General features: G+C 38.8%; 1 protein-coding gene across 7 annotated transcripts in view; it reads right to left on the bottom strand.

The window, feature by feature from the left end:
- Window positions 1–23,398, bottom strand: part of ANKRD28 (ankyrin repeat domain 28) — a 107,708-nt gene that overhangs the window by 51,525 nt on the left and 32,785 nt on the right. For 2 of the 7 annotated variants that reach the window (XM_046936431.1, XM_046936416.1), the window contains exons 1-2: window positions 20,874–22,870; window positions 15,694–15,777 (exon numbers count right to left, since the gene is read on the bottom strand). Coding sequence is in view for 4 of the 7 variants with exons in the window: in XM_004939388.5 (XP_004939445.3) it covers window positions 15,694–15,777; window positions 16,861–16,977 (201 nt within the window). In the remaining 3 variants the exon portion in view is untranslated. Of the gene's footprint in view, window positions 1–15,693; window positions 15,778–16,171; window positions 16,614–16,860; window positions 18,339–20,873; window positions 22,871–23,398 lie in introns of those variants that run through there. The other 5 variants (XM_004939388.5, XM_040696575.2, XM_046936421.1 and 2 more) reach the window with 3 other exon arrangements.

Genomic DNA, 23,398 nt, shown 5'->3' on the forward strand with positions numbered 1-23,398 from the left:
GCTTTGTTGCCTTTCTCTGGACACCTCTGGGGCCTCAATGTTATTCTTGTAGCGAGGGGCCCAAAACTGAATACAGTACACAAGCTGCTGCATCATCAGTGCTGAGTACAGAGGGACAACAACTTCATCAGACATAACGTTACCAAGGAAACGTATTAAAGTAGTTGCAATAGGCAAGTCTTACACAATTCAAAGAAAATGATGGTATTCCAGCAGAAACTACAAATTTATGTTCCCCCACTCCAAAGTTTAATTCCAGATATTGGTCAATGCAGTCAAAATAAAAAGCAATTAAAAAGTCCTCAAGGAATGAGTGTTCAGATGACTATTCTATTTCACAAAAATAAATAAGTCACATCATAATCTTTATATGCACCTTTGGACTGAAATGCATAATAGGATGACCCCTTTAAAACCAAATTTGGGATAAAATGACAAGGACTGTGGCGCACAGAATTTCTTCACAACTCCCTTCTTCAACAAACTCAGAACAAAAGCAGTGCCAACTTTGTGACATAAATTTTGGGCTTTCACTTCCATGAAGCAAAACAACAGAGAAATTTAAGGCTAAGTTAAACACACAGCACTCACATCTACCTCTTTTTATTCTTTTCTTTTTTGGAGATGTATCCTTTCAGACAGAAGTTACCTTTGTGTGGGTGCTATCTCTGCAAACAACTGAGAGTTAAGTTTGTGAGAAAGAACTTCTGGTAGCTCCTAGGTTCACTGATAATACATATGAACACAAATACAAAATATTTGCCGTTTTTTAATAGCATCAAATATCAGAGGGATCTCTCCCAGTATCAAGTCACCAGTGCTGCATTTAACATTCACTAAGACACTCTGCAGATTCTGATACAGATTTTAGAATCACCCTTTTTTAAAATAGAATCATTGCCTACTCTAAATATTTTTTCTTCCTCTACCCAAAATAGAATACATCTAAATGCTTGGCTTTTATGTTTAAACTTCATAGGACTTAGTTTAGGTACACAGCTGGGGCCACTGTAACTGGGGATGCGAACTCTTTGGAAGGATGTCCAACAACAAAGGGTTACTTCAAATTAGTCCAGTTATTGTCAACTGAAAGTAGTAAAAAAAATATATAGTGTTAAGAGTTTCCAAACATGCAAACCTGTAACGAACAACTTCGTTTCCCATCTCTATCCTGAGTGTAATTTATCTGTGATTTTTTAAATATTTTTTTTAACTCAATTCTCAAAATACCATTTAAATTATTCTGACATTCATAGCTTAGTTAGAACACAGAACTTGATGTTGTCATAAAAAATAGATTTCCAACTGATTTTGACTAGCAGCATTTTCACAAGTAAAACTATATCTTCTCCTCCTATCTCTAACTTATATAGTGAACAAGATATAAGAAAGGACTCTTTTCTGCATGCTTAAAAAGAGAATGAAAGCCTACCATTAGCCACAGAAGTCAAATATATATTAAACAGTTAACAAAAAAAAGTATTGTATGGATCCAGATAAGTACCATAATAGTTTGAAAAAACTAGATTTGTCATGCTAATTCCATTAATTGCTTGAACCATTGCTCATGGTAGTATTTTCATAAACACTTGAATTGCATTCATAAGGAGCATTTTGGAAAGCCCATGCTAAACGTTCTGTAATAAAGGCTTTATCACTAAGCCTTATTGTATTTTAGGATATATCCTCTATATACCAACTATTAAGACAGCAAATCTACCAAGTTAAAAGAAAAGGCTATTATGTACATAATGCTAGGGAGACACTACTCTCCAAAATTTCCTTTTCAACATCAAAATCAGCAACTGCAGGTGGATAAACCAAAGAGCTGCTCAGGTTTTGTAGGTAGGGATGTTTCCGAAACAGAATGGAGGTTTAGCATGGGCCTGTCTGAATGGATGAAAATGGGACGAACCTACACCGAGTGGCATTAAAAGCTACAGAAATTGATCTGATCTACTCTGTTTTAGTCATTAATGGAAGTGATAAGAGTTTTGACTGCAGAAAAGTCAAAATTTTTACCCATATCTACATTTCCTCCATGGGAAAAACAACTTTTAGGTAGGTAACTCAGGCTGTAGCAAAAGTGACCAACAGCAATGTGCTCTGTATCAGGACGGGTACCCCTTCCTTTTCTGGCTACTGTGACAGTCCATGCAGTCACCTTACTGTCCCAGTATGACCTGGAGTATACCTGAAGTCTTCATGAAAAACTGCTGGTCAAATAAGTTTTACTTTCACCTAGAGGAAAGAACTACACTGCCTTGTGCACCCCATTCCACGTTATGAGACAAATGGGAGGTGAGGGAAAAGAACTCATGTTGCATGGCTTCGCTGCCTGGACATACCTTGCAATCCTTGATAAATCCTCACACAACTTATTGCCTTTGGGCATTTTTAAAGGAACTTCTGGAATTGAATTTCCAGTTCAAGTCCACAGAGTAGCACTGAAATCCATGGAAAATAATATCCTTCCTATTCAGTTGAGGATTATTTGATTAACTCAAATAACAAATCTAATTAAAGAACTTGCCTTCGCTGAACCATTGCACACAGCTCATTCACAAAATCTGATAAAAAAAATTAAAAAAGCTCAAAGGTGCATTCCTTTTTAAAAATGCCTGAACAGTAAGAACAATTTAGTGGGAATCCTTCAAACTAAGTTTGCACAGAAAAATAAAATCAAGCGTTCACACATATATAAAATTGATATATAATATTGGAACATTCACTTATATTCAACTGTCTTTTATTAAAAATTCTTTTTAAAAATATGTATGGTTGTGTAAACTCAGTATTTTTAAAAATAACACCTGGAAATTTCTTTAATAAAGACTGTACAAATAATATGTGCTCTTCAAGTCACACAAGCAAACATGTCAAAGAAGGTTTAGTGCTCTTATTCAAAAGGCTACTTGGTCTTTGACATTTTCACTCAGTAAAACAACTTCATGGGATGAGAACAGGAGAAGAGGTAGAAAATCTGCCATTTCAGCTTGTGCCAAATCCCAAACTTCATGTACATAACACGTTAACAAATGTGATTCCGAATGCTGGTGGGTGCTACATCACAAAAAAGACCGGCAGAAAAGGAAACCGAAGTTCAAAACAATACCGTTAAGTAACAGTGTTTTGGACAACTTTCAAAAACCTTGTTCTTCAAATGTCTGATGTTTTATGTCACAAGCCTTAAACACAAGCGATAACAAAACTGTTCACATGTGACTACAAAACTGTGGCCCTGAAAGCTCACACAGGAACAATAAAAAGTGAGTCACATCTTGCATAAGGAACAATTACTAAGATTCAGTCTCATCTATGACTTTTGATATCAGGGCTACATAGCCAGCTAAGCAATCTATCAGAAAACAAGAGTAAAAATTTCTTGTTTCAAGAAGTAATCTCTCCCCTTGTACTGCTAACTTCCCCCCAAAAACAGAAAACCAACACAGTAGTCACATTAGTTTTATACGTTTAAGACATTTAAACCGTGAGATTCAGCTCTCAAGAGCATGTCTTGGTTTCAAGGTTATTTTAAAGTATTAGATCTTCAGAAATATAATAATAAAATAGCTGTAGTTGGTGGAATGTAGCATTTCTGTTTCATTTGGGTTCTAGAAAAATCTTATTTTTGTCTGTCGATGACAAAAGAAAACACTGAGCTTTTACTAAAGCAATACTACTTGGTAACTTGTAGGCCAGTATTTCAGGAGACATATTTAAAAAAAACAACTCAAAACATCTGTATATCTTTATGCCTCTCTCCAAATGTTATGTTTTGAAAGTATGAAGGCAGAGTGCAGGTTTTGTAATGCTCTTGTTGCTTCCATGATTCTTGTTAGGTAGGTTTTCATGAAGGAACAAGCACAGCTCACAAGAAAAGCTGAACCTAGGTATTTATCCTATGAAAATGTACATAACTGTTTTTGCCCAAATTATGAAGCCTAGAACTTGCTGTCAGCAAAGTCAACAATCCATTTGTGTATTGAATAAAGACACAAAGCCTACTCAATTATTCATGAGCTACTCCCATTCCCTTTGAATTCCAACAATCAAGAATTTGGTCCCGTTTGTCACTAATAAATGCTAGTGAATTCTGGTCCAATGCATGGAACAAATAAAGAGCTGTTCTCTACCCTTTGATATGATGGACTCAATCTTACAGTACAGCTGAGATATTTGGGATGTTTGTTTTTTTTTTTTCCTTTAACTCAGGAATTAAAAGAGACCAACTCTTGTGGCCAAGATTACTCACTAAAATATTAGATTGTGAAAAAAAATTTAAAAACAATACTGAAATGAACCTCTCCCAAACATAAAACCTCTCTAGCATTTGAAACTATCCAATGCTTAGAAAAATCAACAAACAAAAGATATGATAATCTCATGAAAAAATACTTTCCCTTGGCTTTCCCTTTCCCAAATATGAAATATGCCATTTGTGAACATCTATCTGGAACATATGGTGGGGAAAAAAACAACCAGCTTTCAATTGGAATGTAGTTGCCAATAAGTAAGACAAATAGATAATTCGAACTATTCTTGGGAAAAAAAAATTAAAGCAGAATACATGTACACAGGCTTTATGAGGAGTATTATGTAACAGAGCCTGTGCCCATGAAGCAGGCTGAAAAATGGCTAGCAAATGCCTTGTCTCACCCTGTAATCTATCTGTAGTATCTGAGGACACAAATAAGAAAAGATGCCAAGAGAGAAAACAGGATAATACAGTCTCTGTTCATGCTCCAGTGAAAGATCACACCACACTAGGTAAGGTATGCACATCTCCATCCCGGTTTAAATCCACCATATTATGTTCAGGCCAGTGACACTTTTGTTCAGAAAAGCTGAGTTTTCTGCTTTCTTATCTAAAAGACCAGTGTTAGCATGACATCCCTGAATGTGTCTGATGTAAATCAGGTACTCATCTCACTAACTGCACTGTCTTGGTGACAGAAAAGTGTTTTTCAGGTTGTGTTTAATGTTAATACTTCTCCCAGTACTCGAAGGGATCTTACAAGAAGGAGGGGGACTGACTTTTTACACTGTCTGATAGTGACACGACAAGGGGGAATGGCTTTAAACCAAAAGAGGGAAGATTCAGGCTAGATGTTATGAAGAAATTCTTTACTCAGATGGTGAGGCAGTGGCACAAGGCTGCCCAGAGAAACTGTGAATGCCCCATCCCTGGAGATGCTCAAGGCCAGGCTGGATGGGGCCCTGGACAGCCCGAGCTGGTGGGTGGTAGCCCTGCCTGCAGCAGGGGGTTGGAACCATGTGGGCTTTAAGATCCCTTCCTAACTGAAGCCATTCTATGATTTTTTGATTCAATGAATGGTGCTGAGAAACAGCTTCACCCCTCACAACCAACAAGGCTCTGCAACAGAAAATGAGAAGTCCTCAAACCTTCCATTGCACTTCTTGCAAGGCCTGACACAGTGTGAGGCCCCCCCAAGCCAGGGGCCTCCTCGTAGCCTCCCCCCCAGGCACCTCTGGGACGGCCCTCCCACAAAACACAGCTAACAAACGACACTTTCTCCTTCCAGTTTGTGATTTACACACAGCCTTCCCTGGAGTAGATTTAAAGGACTGATCACTGATGTAGCATTAGATGTTCCACTAGTACACGAGATAGCTATAGCCATTTGCAAAGCAAGGAAAATTGTTTTGTACAAAGTTACACCGCATACAAATGCAGAGTTTTCACATGGGAAGTTACTATAAATAATCAGTAAATTCAAATCCTCTCCTGCTATTAACAGCAATGCATTCTTTAAGGACTGTGTCGATGTTGGATGTTAACACACATTAAGTCTACAGAGCTTTATTCTTCTCTCTGCTCTTGGAGTGGGGATGTTCTGTTCTCAAATACCAGCGCCGTGCATGACAGGCACAGCAAGTGCCAGGAGCAACCCCTTTAAGCTGGAACTATTCAGGGCCTCGCCTCTAGTCTGTTTTGTAAAAGCAGCTGGAAACGTGAAACTTCTAATAACTTTCTGAGTATGTAAGTAATCACTAAAAGTAAAATGGCACATCGGACTTGACGTATAAAATCATTTATCACTAACAAGAATCACACTGGAGATCCAAATGCAGAAATTTCAAATGTGTTTCAAGAATTATCTAATTATTCATGGTTCTTTAAATGGATGCCAGTTTTTCCGTGCTAAAGGACAGCAATGACCGGAACAAATCTTGTCTGTCAAATCCCCAATTACTGTAAAGCAAATGCAGTGTACAACCAATAGGGTAAAAACACTGCTATGCAGAAATCCAAGCTTGTTTGCCCAGTTTAGCAAACAGTATAACCACATTAACATAGAGCTAGGCAAGCTTACTAGGTCTGATGAGAAGCAGAATCAAATTAGCACAAGTAGTATGCCATACTAATATTAATTCAACCATTAATTCATGCTAAGTCTCTAAAAAATATGTCTCATATTTTTACAAAATTCTTCCTTTAAGAAGAGTCCTACTCTAAGCAATTGGTAACTTTCTGAGTTATCATCCAAACAAAGCACTGTGCCAGGCAGCAATCCGCTGATGTTAGTCAGATTATCCTGCAACTCTGTCGAAGGTTTTATTATATTGCTCTAATAAGAGCAGTAACTCAATACACTTGAAAATCTCATTTGCACAGAGTAAATATGACGTTACCAACAGGATGCAGAGGATTATTTCAATTTGGACTGGCAAGGTTCTGTCACTCAGAGTTCTGATTCGGAAAGAAAATGTTCACTAACATAGCTTTGGATTTTAAAACATTCTAAACCCATTTCTACACCAGAAAAGGAACTCAATGCAATGTGGACATATTTTATATTGAGGCTGAAAAGCATGATTCACTCTCTAAGCTTATTTCCTTTTTAATGTGGCTATCTGTTTATTCATTACAGATGACATGGTTGGAAAATATTCCACACTAATGAACAGGAAACCCCAAACTGTAATATAGTTAAGTAACAGAAAATAAGTACTATATTATGAATTTAAGTTTTTGAGTAGCTGGTGGATATTCTTACAGTACACAAACACAGTATACAGCATGCTGCACGTTTCCACAACACTCAGAAGAATTAGGTCTCCAAAGTTTTCCATTCATTGGGATTAACCATGCTTCAGATCCATGAAACAAATAGCCTCTTCGCAATTGCTCTAGAAACAGACGAAACTTTCCTACAGGGAAAGCTTCCCTACATTCCCTGCAGTGAAGTATCTTCTTACCCCCTTCAGATACTTAACATAAACATTTCTGTTACGAAAAGCTTAACCCTACACCAAAATAACCCCTGGATCTTCCCACATGGTAGTGATAAACTCTATCTACTCCCTTAAAAAAACATCTCACTGAACTCACACACGCTTATTGACAGTAAGTTTTATAAGTTAGCTTTGTATCTTTTTTATTAAAAAAATCTCACATATTTACGTGTGCTATGCATGTTATGCCTTTTTAAAAGCCTAACTCTAGATCTTGCAAATGAACTATTTCAGCACCATGTTACACGCTGATGCATACCTGCCAATTCTGAGCAGGTAGAACCTGATGTGAAGGACCACAAACGCTCTCAAGAAGTAAGGTTCCTCACAGAATTTTCCTACTATTTCTTCACGTGTAAATAAACGTCAATTAAGTGAATGCTGCAGGAAGCAGGAGAGCCTCATGACTCATCATCAGACTGGTCACACAGTAAATGCAAGTTCCTGTTTTTGGTGGAAACATCAAGAAAGTTTATTACTGAGACTATCTAGCATCAGAAAGCAATGAAGTTCATTGAAATACACACTGGAGGGAAGTCTGAGAAAAAAAAAAAATAAGGAGAAAGAAGTGACTTGCTATAATTTTATGGCTGTATTTTATTAGAAGCCCAAGGGCAAACAAGATAGGATAGGTGCTATCATGAATCCGTGAGATTATATATTTTCATCACTACCACATGTAAGAAAGATGTATTTGCATATACCTCATGCAAAATAAAATCATAACAAATTAGATACAGTCACTAACTGGTTAAAATTTCTTCAGCTAATTGGAAAAGCTCTCTCAATTATTATTAGAAATCTGTTCTGTTAAAGATGATAGGTATAGCTTCTGTTAGAAAGATGGTTAAAAACTGCTCAATGAACAGTTAGTGGTGGGAGTGTCTGAAGGCATACCCTATTTGTTTTATGATTTACTGCAATCCCAACTTCACCTGCTGCTCTCTGTGAGGTCTCACAGGCACACAGTTGCTATTACAACATTTCTCCGACTCTTATACAGCTTCTGAAATTGGGTTCTGAATAGAAACAGCGAGGCACGAATTGCTGTACCGAATCAAGGTCTGTTTCTAAACAGTGGGTTTAATTGGAGATATTATCATTATTCATATTTGTTTATACGGGAATATTTAATTCTCTCTCTGACCTCCTGCAATGATTTCAAAGGCCTGTTCCCACTGACAGCTGTGCGCTTATATAAGCTACCCTTTGGGTCACTCCAAAAGTAACGCCTCACAATTTATTCCCATGGAAACTACAACAGACACAAAGAGCACAACAATACTATTTCATAGAGCTAATTCTCAGCTACAAACCACTATTTTTCAACATAGTCACCACCATTAGCTATGCACTTTTTGCTAGCAATGAACAAGAACCTGCTTGCCATGCTTGTAAAAACCTGCACCAGAGGAGGTGACCCACTGTCACTACTGTTGAAATGCACCACCCACTGCCTCACATCCACAGGTTCATTGGTTGGTCTCCCTAAGTGTTCAGCAAGCACCAATTGTCAACTGTTTACCATAAAACCATGACATCAATGAATGCCAATGGGAGCAATATTTTCTGCATAGAGGAATTTAATGACATTCCATTGCTTCATCCATACTTCCATGCAAGATGCTACTGTGTCAGACTGCCCCTCTGCTGCCATCTTTCACATGGCAACAAGTAACAGAATACTGGTGGGAAGTTTCAGCTTCTGCTGTCCTACCACCAGCATGCACCTCTGACATCCTGGAGCAACTGAATGAAATAGGAGACACTGCTTTCAGACCAGCCTTCGTAGATATATATAGATAGATAGATACATATATATCCACATGTACATCTATGCCTTTTCAATATACAGGTTTTATTTGTAGGAAAACTCACATCCGGTCACAGTGCTAAGCAATTCAAAGGATGAAAATCAGTTAGAGTGACTAGAGACAAACTCAGAAGTTGTAACTCATATATTCTCATCAATACTCGAAAGCTTTTCAAACTCACAGATACCCTTAATATTATTGAGATTTTAAAAAAGTTTGTAATCTTAACTATTAAGATAGGAAGTCAAGCAATACAAGAAATACATATGTATTAAAAAATTCAGTACTCTTCAGAACGTGTTACATTTTTTGTCTGGATGCTTTGTTAATTCCTTCCTGACATTCACGTCAGCAAAGCAGGAATGATGGAGCTGCCTGCACAGTCTGTGCTGCCAAGGAGTACAATAAGATGCTGCTTCACAGCATCAAAGAGGTTAGCCAGAGCTTTTGTTGCCAACTGTATCTGCCAGCATAAAAGGCCTTCATGCAGACAGTCTACGCTGCCTGCAATGGACTCAACAAAATAGTTACTAACACTGAGTCTGAAGCTTGCTTGAGACAAATACGAGTCCTTAGCAAACTCAAGCTCTCTTACCCTTTAGAAAGGAGTTAAAACGGTACATGACTCCTCCTTAGCTTTTGCTACACTGTGCTAGCATCTAACTACCATTTATTCCCACCAGTTTAGATACAAAGGCGCCATGGTAGGCCTCATCCTGACTGACAGAACCTTTACCGAGTAACAAGAGCTAGAGATGAACTGCGCTGGAAAATGATTCAACTTCAAGTGTTCTTCAGGTGGACAAAATGACACATATTACAAAACATGGCAGAACTTCTTTCTAGTCAATGGTCATAGTGTCCCTGAAGTGGAAAGGAGTACAGTTGGCCCATACCTGTCTTCTTACTGCCTTTACCTGGCCCATGCAATTTCCTGTGCAAAACTGTCAGCGTTTTCCACTGTTTTCAAACCTATTTCCAGAGCATCTTAACAGCTTCCCTGATATCCCCAAGCACAGAAACACAGCACTGCATGTGAACCGCCACTGTCAGAGAAGTTCCACGCTCTAACCTGATCTGAGCAGCACCTTCAGATGCCTTAGATGGCAAATTCTTCTCCTGATGTGACTTAATTTACAGAAGGTACTGATAACAAAAAGGATAACTGAAACAGTTTATGTATAGCAATTAATAACAAAAGAAGTTTTATGATGTCAAATTAAAATGATTTTACAATTGTAGTTGTATGCATTTTGTTCCGTTCTTTTTTTCCTAATCAGAAAGGAGAAAAAATCCTCATACTGTTTATATACTTTGGTAAAATGAATGGCTACAGAAAGATAACACAAACGGTAATAAAGTCCTAAAGATTATTTTTATGTCATTATACTTTACAGCCTTTTGTTTATCTGCTTTTAAGCAAGGCCATGCTATGTATGTAAGTTTCTTTACCTTCAGAGATGCTTCAAAATAATTGAGAAGTGATTTAGTTTCCTACATAACATATATTTAATATCTTTAGATCCAAAATCTGTACATAATTTATTTGCATGATCGGAGCATTGCATTCTGCTACATTTTGTGGAATGTTCTGTATTTCAGTCAGCTAATTCAGGTTTTTCTTGTTCTGCGCTGCACTTCTAAGCCTGGACAAGAAAGTTACCCCAGAGTCCAGCCCACAGGAGAAGTTTAAAGATGAAATCCAGGAAACTTTTACCTATTTTTTTTTTTTTTATTTAAGCTCTTCTAGTATTTTTCTGATGGACACCAGCATCACAAAGAGTTTTTCTTAGTTTTTAACTGTGCTGTAATGTTCATTATTATTTCCTAAATTACTTGGATAATTGATACTCTCAATTTCTAATTCTCCTGGTACCTAAACTCAATGCTGTATGAGAAAGCCTAAGCTTCTGGCCGGACTAAAAAGCCAATTTTCCTCCTCTTGCAGTACAGGCAATGACATGCAGAGTAAAATTAAAACAAAAAATAACAAGAAATCAACATGGACATCTTATCTTACCCCAGGAGGAAATCCAGCAACATTTTCCTAACATGCAAATAACACCAACAAGGAGTTATGCAAACCCACATTTGGCAGGGCTGGGAAAGGAGCCCACACCTCTACCGCAAGAGTCATCCACGCAGCAAGCCCTCTGCTCAGAACAACAAAGACAGATGCACACACTTCGCTCTCCTATTCATACCTGTCACGCCGGTGCTACTGGGTCACAATGCTTGCCAGCCTCAGCAACAAAACCCAGGATTTATGGGCAACGCTTTATTGCTGCAGGGTTGTTTGGTTGTATGGTGTTGGTTATTTTTTGTTGTTGTTTTAAGGTTGGTCAGTGCTTATATTTATTTATTTATTGCATAATAGTAGCACAGGTGAGCTTTTACTTTTATTTTTTGGTTCCTTGTGACAGTAAGTGCCATTAAATTCAGAGCTGTGCTGGATGGCCTGTGGTATGGAACAGAAAGCATCTGGATATCTTGATAGGTGCAGTGCTCCTTACAGTATGTGGGATTTCATTTTCCAGTGTTACATCTTGTGTTGGGATAAAACAACAACACACAGAAAACAGCGTGAAGATATGCTTCATATAAATCTATTATAATCTCCCAGAGCAAAATGAGCAGCAGGACACAGGTGGTTCATGTTGAAGTCACTAACCACGTGTCAAGCAGTATTTCAAATCAGAGCAGTGAGCACCCTTGAAAACTGGGAGACATTTGTGTCATTCTGGGATTCCCCAGCTGCAACGCCTCTTTGGCATTAGTGTGAAAAGAGCAAGGGGCATACTGACACTGCTTCCAGAGAGGATCAGATGTTTATTCCCTTGGCTAAGATCAAGTGCAATTGGGTTATAACGATAGCATATAGGGTTACCTGAAGTATCACTTTCTGTGGTTAGAAATATTATCCTAATAGTTCTTGGAGGAGGAGGAAAAGCTGTTTCGATTTTGAATAATCATTTCAGGAATAAGGTGTACAAATTCTGTAACGTTTTTGTCAGCGAGCTGGTATTCCTTCAACACAGTAATATTCGTAACAAAAAGCCAAGATGAAATATTCCATGTTCATAAACTGTGAAACTGAGCATACATCATAAATGTATTGGTTACAAATGGAGTGGTACAATTTTACAATGGTGATAAGACTTCTAAACCTAACAATCAAAAAAAAAAAGGCTAAATGCTGACTGGTGAAAGGCAATGATGGTATCACTTAAATAAAATTAACTGCTGACAAGCGCACGAATTTCAAACTAACTTTGCTATTCTAATCACCAAGAGGAGGAAACGTTGACATTCATCATAAATTACTGAAGAGATACTGTGTTAATTATCACACACCATTTTCCTTACTGCCAAATCTAAAAAGCCTAGGATGGTATGAAGGAAAAATGATTGCTAAGAAATATGCATGAGTGCACACGCGCCCTTCTCCCAGTCTCTCTCCAAATAAGAGAAACTCCATCAGGCTCAAAATACATGTGTGATTTAAGTCTGATTCACGAAAGGAGCAGCTACAGTTTCTCAAGCTTTTTTGGGGGAAGAGGAGGGAGAAGTAATCCTTTCTCCTCTGTTTCTTCCAGTAATTGGAGCCTCAGAGAGTGCACCTTCCAAAAATACCTTTGATCAAAGTTCCCGTAAATCAGGTTTGTCTAGGAGGCTGCACACACCAAGGAGGCAAGCCTTTTTGACCCACAGCTTAATCAACTAAAGAACATGCTTAATTTGCTCTTTCTTCACATGAATCACAGCAGCTGAGTTGAATAAAATACATACATTCTAAATCTAGACTCAGGCTGCGATTCAAAAGAGCTGGTAAATGTGACATGAACAGAGAATAACCTCCTTCCTGGAAGAGCACAGGTTTACTGTCAGTACATGTTCTTTGCATTTGCACACAGGAATGCAGGCTACGAAAGGCCACTCATCTCAGAATCTATCTAAATATAACAGTACACTACTGTAAGACATCACTTGCTTTATGAATAACGCTCTAATACAGTCCAACCTGGGTGCAATTGATAGGCATTACCAAATGGGCAAACCACAGCCTAGCTGTAGGAAGCCAAACACACAGATTCAACTTGCTTAGCTTTAACAGAGCATTAAACCAATGGCAAATGTTAAAGATGATATACCCCAAAACTAAAAAGGTAAATGAAGCTGGATGATTACAGAAAGATATTTTATCAAGACAGCAACAACTTCTCAGGATGACTGTCACTGTTACAATAAAGACCCAGTGCAGCTCTATCTCCAGCTCTCTTCTAGGCACAATTTCATTTGCAGGACTCAGTCTCCAGTTACATAACCGACCCGCTGCTACGCAGAAGGGAAGAAGGAATCCCAGCTATTAGAATACAAACTGCAAAATTATTAGCTGGTATTGAGAGAGGAAAAGACTCTGCAAAGGCAGTAGAGGGAACAGCTTTGGAATTCAAACAATTGTACTGAAGCACTTGGACAGCTAAGTGGAAAAAGATCTAACACATACTGGTTCTAATACAACCCACCACAGTTCATCCCAATCCTTCTCTTTATTAGGAAACATACACAGTCAGTTCATTTTCTTCACTTTTTCCCCCTCCTTCTATCCACACCAATTCGTAACACACAACTAAGGGAAAAGGTTTGCATCGGGACTATGAAGGAATACATTACCTTCAGTCAAGTACATATGACAAGTGCAAAACCCAGGAAAAATACCACACACAGACAGATGCACAAAGTTCCCTAGGCAGTTAACTTCATTCCTACCAAACCATGGGAGGATTTGTATGCTCAGCAAGTCCTGACAAAATGTTCTATGGGTTATACGTGAATTCAGTATTAAATACTGCACTAAGACTGGGACCGCCACGTTAGAAAGGAGGGGTCACATGTGATAAGCATCTGCCTACAGTGAAGAATGTGGCTATGAGGAGAATAGCTTATTTGTTTTCAATGCATTCTAAATGCTCCTTGGGCATCACTACTGTAAGATACATGTGGTCTAAATCAACAGCAAGAAGAAAAATTGCTATGTATACACAAGTAAAAACAAACAAATTTTGAGTATTCTTTCTACAGTATTTTTCTTTTCTATAGGTTCTGGGCAGTCCAGAGTAACCCTCTTCACCAAGAGGTATGAAACAGTTACATCACAAGCTTTCTTATCTAAGCATGCCTACTTATTTGGTATTTATGGACCGACAACACCTGTTTGAGAAATGCTGAGAGAGAACCAAAACCAAACAAACTCACTACCTCATGGATAATGAAACCTAGCAGAGGCTTTTGTAATAAATAATGAAGAAAGCAGAAAGATACTAACCTTACTTTGTTTACTATGGATGCTTAACCCGACTTGTGCATGGAGAATTATAAACGAAATGATACAGATTAATCAGTTTTTAAAAAATGAATATGCTAATAATAGGATCACAGCGTGCACATGGAGAGACAAGACAGACACACACACACAGAACAAGCGCTCTCATGACTAAACAGAAGATTATGTCATTTGACATTATATAATCCATCAGAGAATGTTGCTGAAGAACAAGCAAAACTTCTCAAGAAGGAGAGGGGGAAAAAAAAGGAACCTTATCAAATAAAGCTTTCAATTTCACAGTGTTTCCTTATACAGGGCCCTACCCGAGCTCCACAAGACAGGACTTCCAGTTGGCACTGGCCAGATATAAATTCCACAGAATGCTTTTAAATGTCAAAATACACACGCCTAACTAAATATTTGCTTTTGGTTCTGTGAATCTCAAGAACAAAAGGTAAACAATGATCACGGTCTTACGCTGGCCACTGTGTAACATCCTGATGTTAGCTTTAGCTTTTTAGTGTTATTCACATTCTGATGCACTTGGAGGAGAAACAGCTACATATAGTTCTATGATGTACAGTTCTACACCCTAATTGGCTAATGACAGCCTACAATAATCAAAACAATTCCTAATAGAAGCAAAAGGTTTAGGCAATATTATCTTGCACAGTGTCAAAAATGCATATTAGAATTCTAATAGAAAGTAAATACAGTAAACACATGCTGTTCATTTCTTTGAATTTCACCCAAAATGGAATAAACTCAATTTATTTTCAGTACAACTTCTAAAAACCTGCAATGTCACTAACAGGACACATGAGCACAATTTCTTACTTTAGAGGCTAATATATGCATTGGGTTTCTCTCTCTAAAATCCATTCTTAAATCTACCTACTGAAATTCCATACTGTTTTCTTTAATTGTCTGGTATGTACTACATGCTCTATTTCAATCAAAGCATCAGACTCAACTAGGGTTACTTTCTAAGAAGTTCTGATAAACCTGTATATACAAACTTTTCAGCCACCCCAGTGCTGTGAAACTAACATTTGAAAAGAATATAAAATTAAGTTTTTAGTATCAGCATGAATGTAGAAAGCTAAAAGAATACCATCTTTCTCCCTCCTCTTTTCCAGAATTAAGTGTATATAAAAGCTTTACTTTTGCTTATTACATGAAAGCACTACAACTTACAGCTCATGAATTAACACAGTTTTAAAGTGATCAGTAGAGCAGAAAGCTGGATCAAAACAAAAGTAGATTGTATTCAAAGCTAATGTTTGAATTTACCTGAAAATTAACATCTTCTTTCTTAAATATTAATGCTCGAACTTCATCAGGGTCTCCATTAAATATAGCTTGAACCAATGGTGGCTGTAACAAAGAAAAGTAGATATTAGAATGTAAAGCCATTTCAGTTTTTAGTGATGCATGTATTGATACTGTGATGCATAACTCAAACACAAGGTGAGGACCAAATCAGACAGCCCAGGCAGCAGAATAAAGAAACTAACAGTAAATAGATCTGAAAGAATACAGAACTTTAATAGCCTCGGACACACAAACATACTTCTGTCACTGCATGAACCAATGAAACATACAAATACATTATTTTGAAAGAGAGCCTACATGAGTTTCTTTTAACAGCTGAAAAGAGAATCTCTCAATAAAATTAGGGCTATTGTAACACACTGTGAGTTCTGCAAAATATAAGCAGGTAAATACCCCTTATGTTAGAAAGTGACTGAAGTGAATAGAAATGTTTTACCTTTTTTCTTTCTGAACAGAACATGCGAGAAAGCAAAGTGCATCAATCAGATAAGCATGGGAACAAATTCACGCTCGCACACATTTATGACTAAATATAGCAGGATTTCTTAGTAAAAGGAAAGCTGCTGAGATATGCTAGCAAGATTTTGTCAGTCATTTCACAAAACAATTTGAAGAAATAAAAGCAGAGACCCCACAGCACTGTCCATAAGAGGTCATTTGAATCTAACAGTTACATTTCAATTACGACTAACATTATTTTATTTTAGCTCTTAACTGCTGTCACTTGATGAACTCTATCAGTTCTCAAAATAAATACAGCATATAATTGCAATATAATGATTACATCAGTTCCTAAAGTGGCACTGCGTAAGTGCAACCCTGAGGAATGAGGAGAGGGGGAAAAGCATTCACTCCCAACACAGTTCACCAAGCCCTCTGACAATCCTCTGCTACTATGCAAGAGCTGAGATCTATTACTGCTGCACCATCAATCAAGTTCCATGCAAAACAGCAAGCCCCTGCAAACATTGATTCTACAACTAAGTTTCAGGTTTTCTCTCTTTGCTTTTTACCACTTTGGCTTCTTTCAACATCATGCATGCTCATGATAATCCTACAAAATTTCCACTGGTATCCTCACGAGTATTACACATGAGAAATATGCCACCAAACAACATGCCTTACCAGCACATTTCCGGGAGGTAATGGACGCAAACATACATTTTCCTGAGGTATACTGGAAACAAATGTGGGACAATCATCTTCCTCCTCCTCCAAAACAACAATACAGACTCGACTCATTCGATCCGTTTGAAGAAGCAAAAGCAAACAGAATAACACCAGCAATTCTGTCTCTGGAAGCACACTGCAGGTGTTGCACCAAGGACCATATAGGGAATGCTTTCACCTGTTTCACATACACTCACAAACTTGTGAGTGCTGCTGCTGCTGGTGTTTGAATATTTAGAAAAGGACATTGCAAGCCCCCTCTATGCTCCATTTTTCAGATTTGAGCACCCTGAGCCATTAAGAAAGTTCTTTTTTTTGAATAAAATTCCACAAAACATCGAAACCACGACGACGAGACTGTGGAACAGCTGATAAAAATATCCTAGACCCAACTGAATTACAACAGAGCCCGCTGTCTCCAAGAGCTGTCCTTCCAAGCCAATCTGCCCTTGTCAGCAGCACAACTTGAGCAGCATGCCTCCCCCTACGCAGACAGGGGGATCATTGTTGGAGGAGCCCCGGCTCCGTTCTGCAGGCCCGGAGAATGAACAATTGCTCTGACGGAGATGGCCGTGGCTATTCCCAGTCCCGCAAGGTCAGTTGCCAGCAAACAGTAGCGGGCTCTCTGCTGTCCGAGAATAAACGCGGGCTCTGACCATTCTGTGATTCTGCAGCCCCGTTCCTCAGCGTCAGAAACAGTCCGTCCAAAAAATGCATCCGTTTTCCAGCAATTCTTCAGAGCGGGGAGAGAGGCAAATAATCCTTCCCCGTGCAATAAAAATATCTGCAATGTACAGCGGGGCTGCAGCACATTTACATGCGATGAGTCAGACCGCAGGGACAATGCAACTCCTTGAATAACGCTGCTGGCTCAATCCAGCCTCCCCAAATGACAGACGCAGGCAGCTCACCCCTCAGTGCCACCGGCAGCGCAGCTCAGCTCTCCTTCCCCCGGCCGTGGCTACTCCATCAGGGAACGCGCTGGGCACGAATCCCAACAAGAAGGACGCTTCAGCAAAATAAGCCAGCTCCTGCACACAAATGACTGCCTCAGACTTCTGCAGAAGCAGTTCATCACTCAAGCGTTCCTTTTGATCGCCATGTGAATCCAGTTCCCATGAGAGTCCTCATTCACATTAAGGCGGAGAGCGAGGGGAAAAAAAAAATAAAATCAGGCTCCGCGCATCACCTCCGAGCCAACTTCTCTATTCAAACATCTGTCACTGTGCCAACCTGATTTTCCTCTTCGGATGGAGGCTCTGCTTAGCAGGTTTTTTCCCCGACAGACGAAATGATATGACAGCAGATAAACCCTGCAGCGGCCCGGCTGCCCCGGCACAGCGGCGGCTCAGCTGAGCGCAGACTGCAGGCTCGCAGGATGGAATGCCCCGTAATGCTCACATGTCACACGCAGCCAGCTACTGCTCTCTCCCTGCAACTTCCTCTGGCACAGAAAAAAAAAGACTGCCCTTTTTCGGGGGCAGTCTTTGCGGTTACGTCTGTGCCAATTTTGTGACTAATTCAGCCAAAAATGTAAAAATTCTATAACTGAGCAAAGAGCAACCGTTTAATATTTTCCACTAAAAGCCACAGAGAAATCCGGTGCGCTGGCTCTGCTGACTAACAACAGTTTAGGCAGTAAACAATTCCAGTGTTTAACTGCTTTCATATGGCACTGGGCAGAGAAGCACCACAGCCCTTGCTTAACTCCTTGAAGACAAGGAACTCCCCACAGAAACCCTCTGAAAGTGGAATCTCTCTCAGTGCCTTCGGTAGAAGCCCACCACTAATCTCTAACCCATGGTTTTCTGCAATGAGGACAGACAAACCTACCCTCTGCCTGAAACACGTACCTCAAGCGTATATGCATACGAAGTCCTAAAACTTGCTAAATAAGTATTTCAGCTTGAGCGTGCTGAAGTGCTGGTTTGTGGGCGTATTATGTAAATGGCTGCTGTTGGCGTCGTGGGACTAACTCAGAGCTCCAGGAACAAAGCGAGGGTTCTGCTCACGCTGTGCGGTACCTCCAACATCCCTCTGAGCTGCCTACATCATGGTGTGCCCGTGGTGGGCAAGCTGGTCTGTGGGACTGCTCCTCAGTAACGCATTCACTCTCAAATTCCCCACATAAATCCAAACGGACAGGTTGAAATGGAATATTAAGTGGTTTGGGTATTAATAGACGCAGCAAATTCCCACCTTTGGGAGTCATAGGAAGGAAAAACTCACATCACCGCTCGTTTAAAATAATGTCTACCACAGCTTTGCTGTAACACAGCAGATCTCTTAACACACACCTACCGACACTGCGCACAGATGAATGTTTTTATAGAAGTGCCAGAGAGTGACTTAGTCCAGGGCTCCCTGAGCTCAGCACCGCCAGCCTTGGCAATATAGAACACGCTTTGGATTTACCATGAAATTTCTGGTAAGATTCAAATTTCCCCAGTGTTTTCATTTACAGTATGTGAATACCACACAACTTCATAAATATATTCTATTCATTTGTATAGAATCCAGTTGTTTTGGAACTTCATATTTCTGGTTTTAATTACAAAAAAAAAGCAATGGCCGGTACACTGTGCTGCTTTGTTCTAGCATTTCAATAATTTATTAACAAGAAATACCAGAGATTCATCTGAACACACATGAAAATTCATGTTCTTCTTGGCCACAGCAAAGATTATTTAAATAAAAAGAAGGACATCCTCAAGGCTCATCTGTTGCAACATCCCACTGTTTGCTAAGGAACACAGCACCCACAGCCCTGAGGATATTCTGCTTTTTGTGGAAAATGCCCTAGGGAACAGAGACTGTGGTTCCCTTGCATAACTCAAATTTCCTTTGGAAAAAGAAAAAAAAAAAAAAGCAAAAAAAATATGTTAAATCTATGAGCAATATGAACAGAGTACATTTACAAAATGCATACTTGGTTTTCATGGTATATATGGACACAAACATTTGTTAAATAATGCTATTCATGCCACATCCATATGTTAAGTATAAACAAACAGCCTTCCAGAGCTAAAAGGTTTATACAGCGAACAAAAGCTACAAGTTCCATACTTTTTCTTCAGAATTATCATTACATAACTAGATATGGTGCTAGACAGGAGATCACATGAACGGAAAGTGGTCCATTTTTGACCTTTGCAATTAGTGTTTCAAAGCACACCTAAAAAAACCAGTTAGAAATTGAAAAGTTAATATAAAAAGTATAGGACTTCACACTTACTGAACTGCAAAAATTCACACGAGTTAAAAATATTTAATCTACTGTGATAATTACTCTAGAAACCTTACCTGTAATGAAAATAAATCAAACTATTTCTCAAGTGAGTTAACAACTATCTTGCTGAACACCATGTATTTTTTTGAATGGTGACATTCCTATGGTCAAAGAGCTAAAAGCCAATACATCACAGCTTGCATCAGGAAGAGAACCAGCACAACCAAGTCAATACTGTATTGATCTTGATGGCATTATGAGCCACAGAAAAGTAAGCAGACCAAAAAAAATCACTCACGCTACAAATGTGTGTATGCAATTACTTTCATACCCAAAGGACAACTAACCCTAGAAACAGAGCTTTTGCTCACAATGAACTACTGCTCGAAGCTTACTTCAAAAAACAACAAATAAAAAAAACAAAACCCAACAACAAAACAATCTGGCCATCCTGCCCGTTCCCACTCCCGGCCATTGAGAGTTCAACCAGAAACAGTCTCTAACCATTTCTTCTGCCAGCTCTCAAAAATTAACCCGAAGTATCCTCTGCTTTGCAAAATACAAGTTTTTATACCATCCCCTATTCCAAAAGCCAAAAGCTTAAATTCACAATTCTACTAAAAGAAATCAAACCTACCTTTCAGGTTTTCAGTGGATTATCTGGAAACTAATAACTTTCAGTAAGGGAGAAGAGATAACAGTAACAGAGTATGAAGGCTGAGTGAATACAAGAAGTTACCTTATAACTCCTCTTCGCAAATTAATCCAACAATCCCAACCAGAGGTATGAATAAAGAATACTGCATCTCTCAAAATACAATTCCTAGCTTATCCTAATAAAACTTCAAGTAAGTGAAGACCAGTGGGTTATCAGCATTCATCTTCTCCAAAGCCCTTGAAAGTTAAAAAAAACTACATTTCACATATTTAATATAAGAAAACTTTTTTAAATGAGTAGTTGAGAATAACCTAACTTTTAAAAACAAGTCATTTCTACCGGGCCTTGAGTGGCAATCAGAGAGCAGCAAAACAAAATCTCCATATTTAACTCTTAACATTTTAAGGAGTACAATGATTAGACAATAAAAACAACCTTCAAGTGGACAAAACCGATAATATACATTTTTGCAAAAAAAAAAAAAGCCTTTATGTTGACATAATCTTTTCGGCAAATAAATTGTCTTTAAGTGAATCAACTTCCAAGAGACTTTCAGGAGCGGATATGCAGAAGGTATATCACAGGAACACACTGTGCAATTTAAAACATGGATGACAGCAGCCACATCTGCATCGGACAGAAAAAAAACCTGTGAACTCAGAAGCAGCTAAAAATAGTATCCTTTTTCTATAGATCGACCCTTTCCTCTATGCATTGATGAGCAAAGGACTGTAGCAGCCCTGTAGATGATGCTGAAAACCTCAGTGAAGCACATACAGCACCAACAAACCTACTCAAATAAAGATTTATCTTGACAATCAGCATTTACCAAGTTTTCTTCTGGGCTGAGAGTATGCCAACTGGTTTCATTTAGTATTCTGTATAATTAAGGATCTAGGAAAGGAAAGGAAATCTGTTCTGTCAGATTGCAGTAAAAATGAAAAGTTCAAAACCAAGTAAGGCTTATGATTTTTCTAAAAAACAATTGGTATCAGCTCTGCTAGACTAAGGTCTAAGCTACAGACCTCTTCAGATGACAAAGATTACTCACAGTAATTATATCTGTTCATGCACAAGCAAGGCACACAAACAACAGATAAGCAGTTTTTTGAATAATTTATCTATAATATTTACTAAAGTGTTCCTCACACACACAGCAAGATGAGTGTTCAGCATCACCATGAATATAAGCTGCAATACTTCAAGCAGCCTTGTGAGTCACTTGTCTGAGCTCTTTGCTGTTTCCTCCCCACTCCTGGGGGAATGAGGTGGAGTCAGGAAAGAGAATGGTCTAAGGCAATAATAAATTACAACCTTTCTTCTCTATTTTGCTCTGTTTATTCCAGACCATATGCACAGCTGGGATGCAGAAAAAGGAGACTCATTTTAACCTCTGGGCCCCATGCTTCTGCTTACAAGGACAAGCGAAACAGCTTTGCTTGCACCTCCTGGATGCTATAGGCAGCTCTTCTTTCTCTCAGGCAAGTAAGTAGTCTGAAGTGATTTACAGGACCAGCTGATGGCATAGAAAATACATAACTACATCATTTCAACAAAAACTAAGATGCAAATGTGGCAGAAGGAAAAAAGTACCTAGCACTCATTCTATCTTCTCTCTATTGGAGCAGCAGATGAAAAAATACTAATGTAATGTGCATTTGTGCTTGAGATGTAGATGTAATTTGTACATTTAATCAAACTGCAATCTTTTAAAATACATCATAAATATCTGATCAGAGAGAAATAAAGTATCTTAAAAGTGTTAAAAGTGTATTTTACAATTCTCTGTTTAAGACTTCTTGCATATTTTATATATCCCAACTATACACTGGCTGAGAAGCTTTCAGCTGATCTGTAACATCTTACAGCCACCACAGCACAAGATAAAACAAAATCTTTTTTAAAAGGTGCCTCTATAACCAAAATACAAAGTCTAATAAGCTGTGTCTAGTAGCTAAAGCCTAGTTAACAGTGAGAACTCAGCACAGACATTCCTACAAATCAACTAACCAGCGAAGAAGTGGTGGTATGCACTGGCTGGCAGCTCCTCCTGACTCCACTCCCTGCCTCCTGCCCTGGAGCTCTCTGAAGGCAGCTCTAACACTCTACAGCTGTCCAAAATATGACAGAAATCTGACAGTGGAAAGGTATCTCAATAAAGTTAACTGCAAGTCAGGACAACTGTCGTTTCAGGTAAGACAGTCTGCAAAAAGGTATACCTATCTGCATATGATGTTGTAGATCCCTATAATTCTTTCCAATACAGACCACACCCACAGCCTACTTCGTTTTCTGGCACTAGAAATACTGTTAAATATATTTTACAATTATACCCCGAGAATACTTCCAGTAGTAATTACTGAAGGCAGCAATTTCAGCTGTACACATCAACTAAGAGTAGAGTGTGAGGAACCAAAACAAAACCCAAAGGCTCAGCAGTCTCTGTTTGTTCTTCCACATATCAACCACTCTTCCCCCAGCACAACTCAGCTGGTTGCTGGGAGGTGACACCAGATGGGAATGCAACCACAGAAGAGTAAAAACACTAACCAGAGGCTTTAGAATATAGCAACCTGCTGTCACAGCTGGCACCGACAGCTTGGTGC

The sequence above is a fragment of the Gallus gallus genome, chromosome 2, assembly GCF_016699485.2.
Source record: "Gallus gallus isolate bGalGal1 chromosome 2, bGalGal1.mat.broiler.GRCg7b, whole genome shotgun sequence".
Lineage (NCBI taxonomy): Eukaryota > Metazoa > Chordata > Aves > Galliformes > Phasianidae > Gallus > Gallus gallus.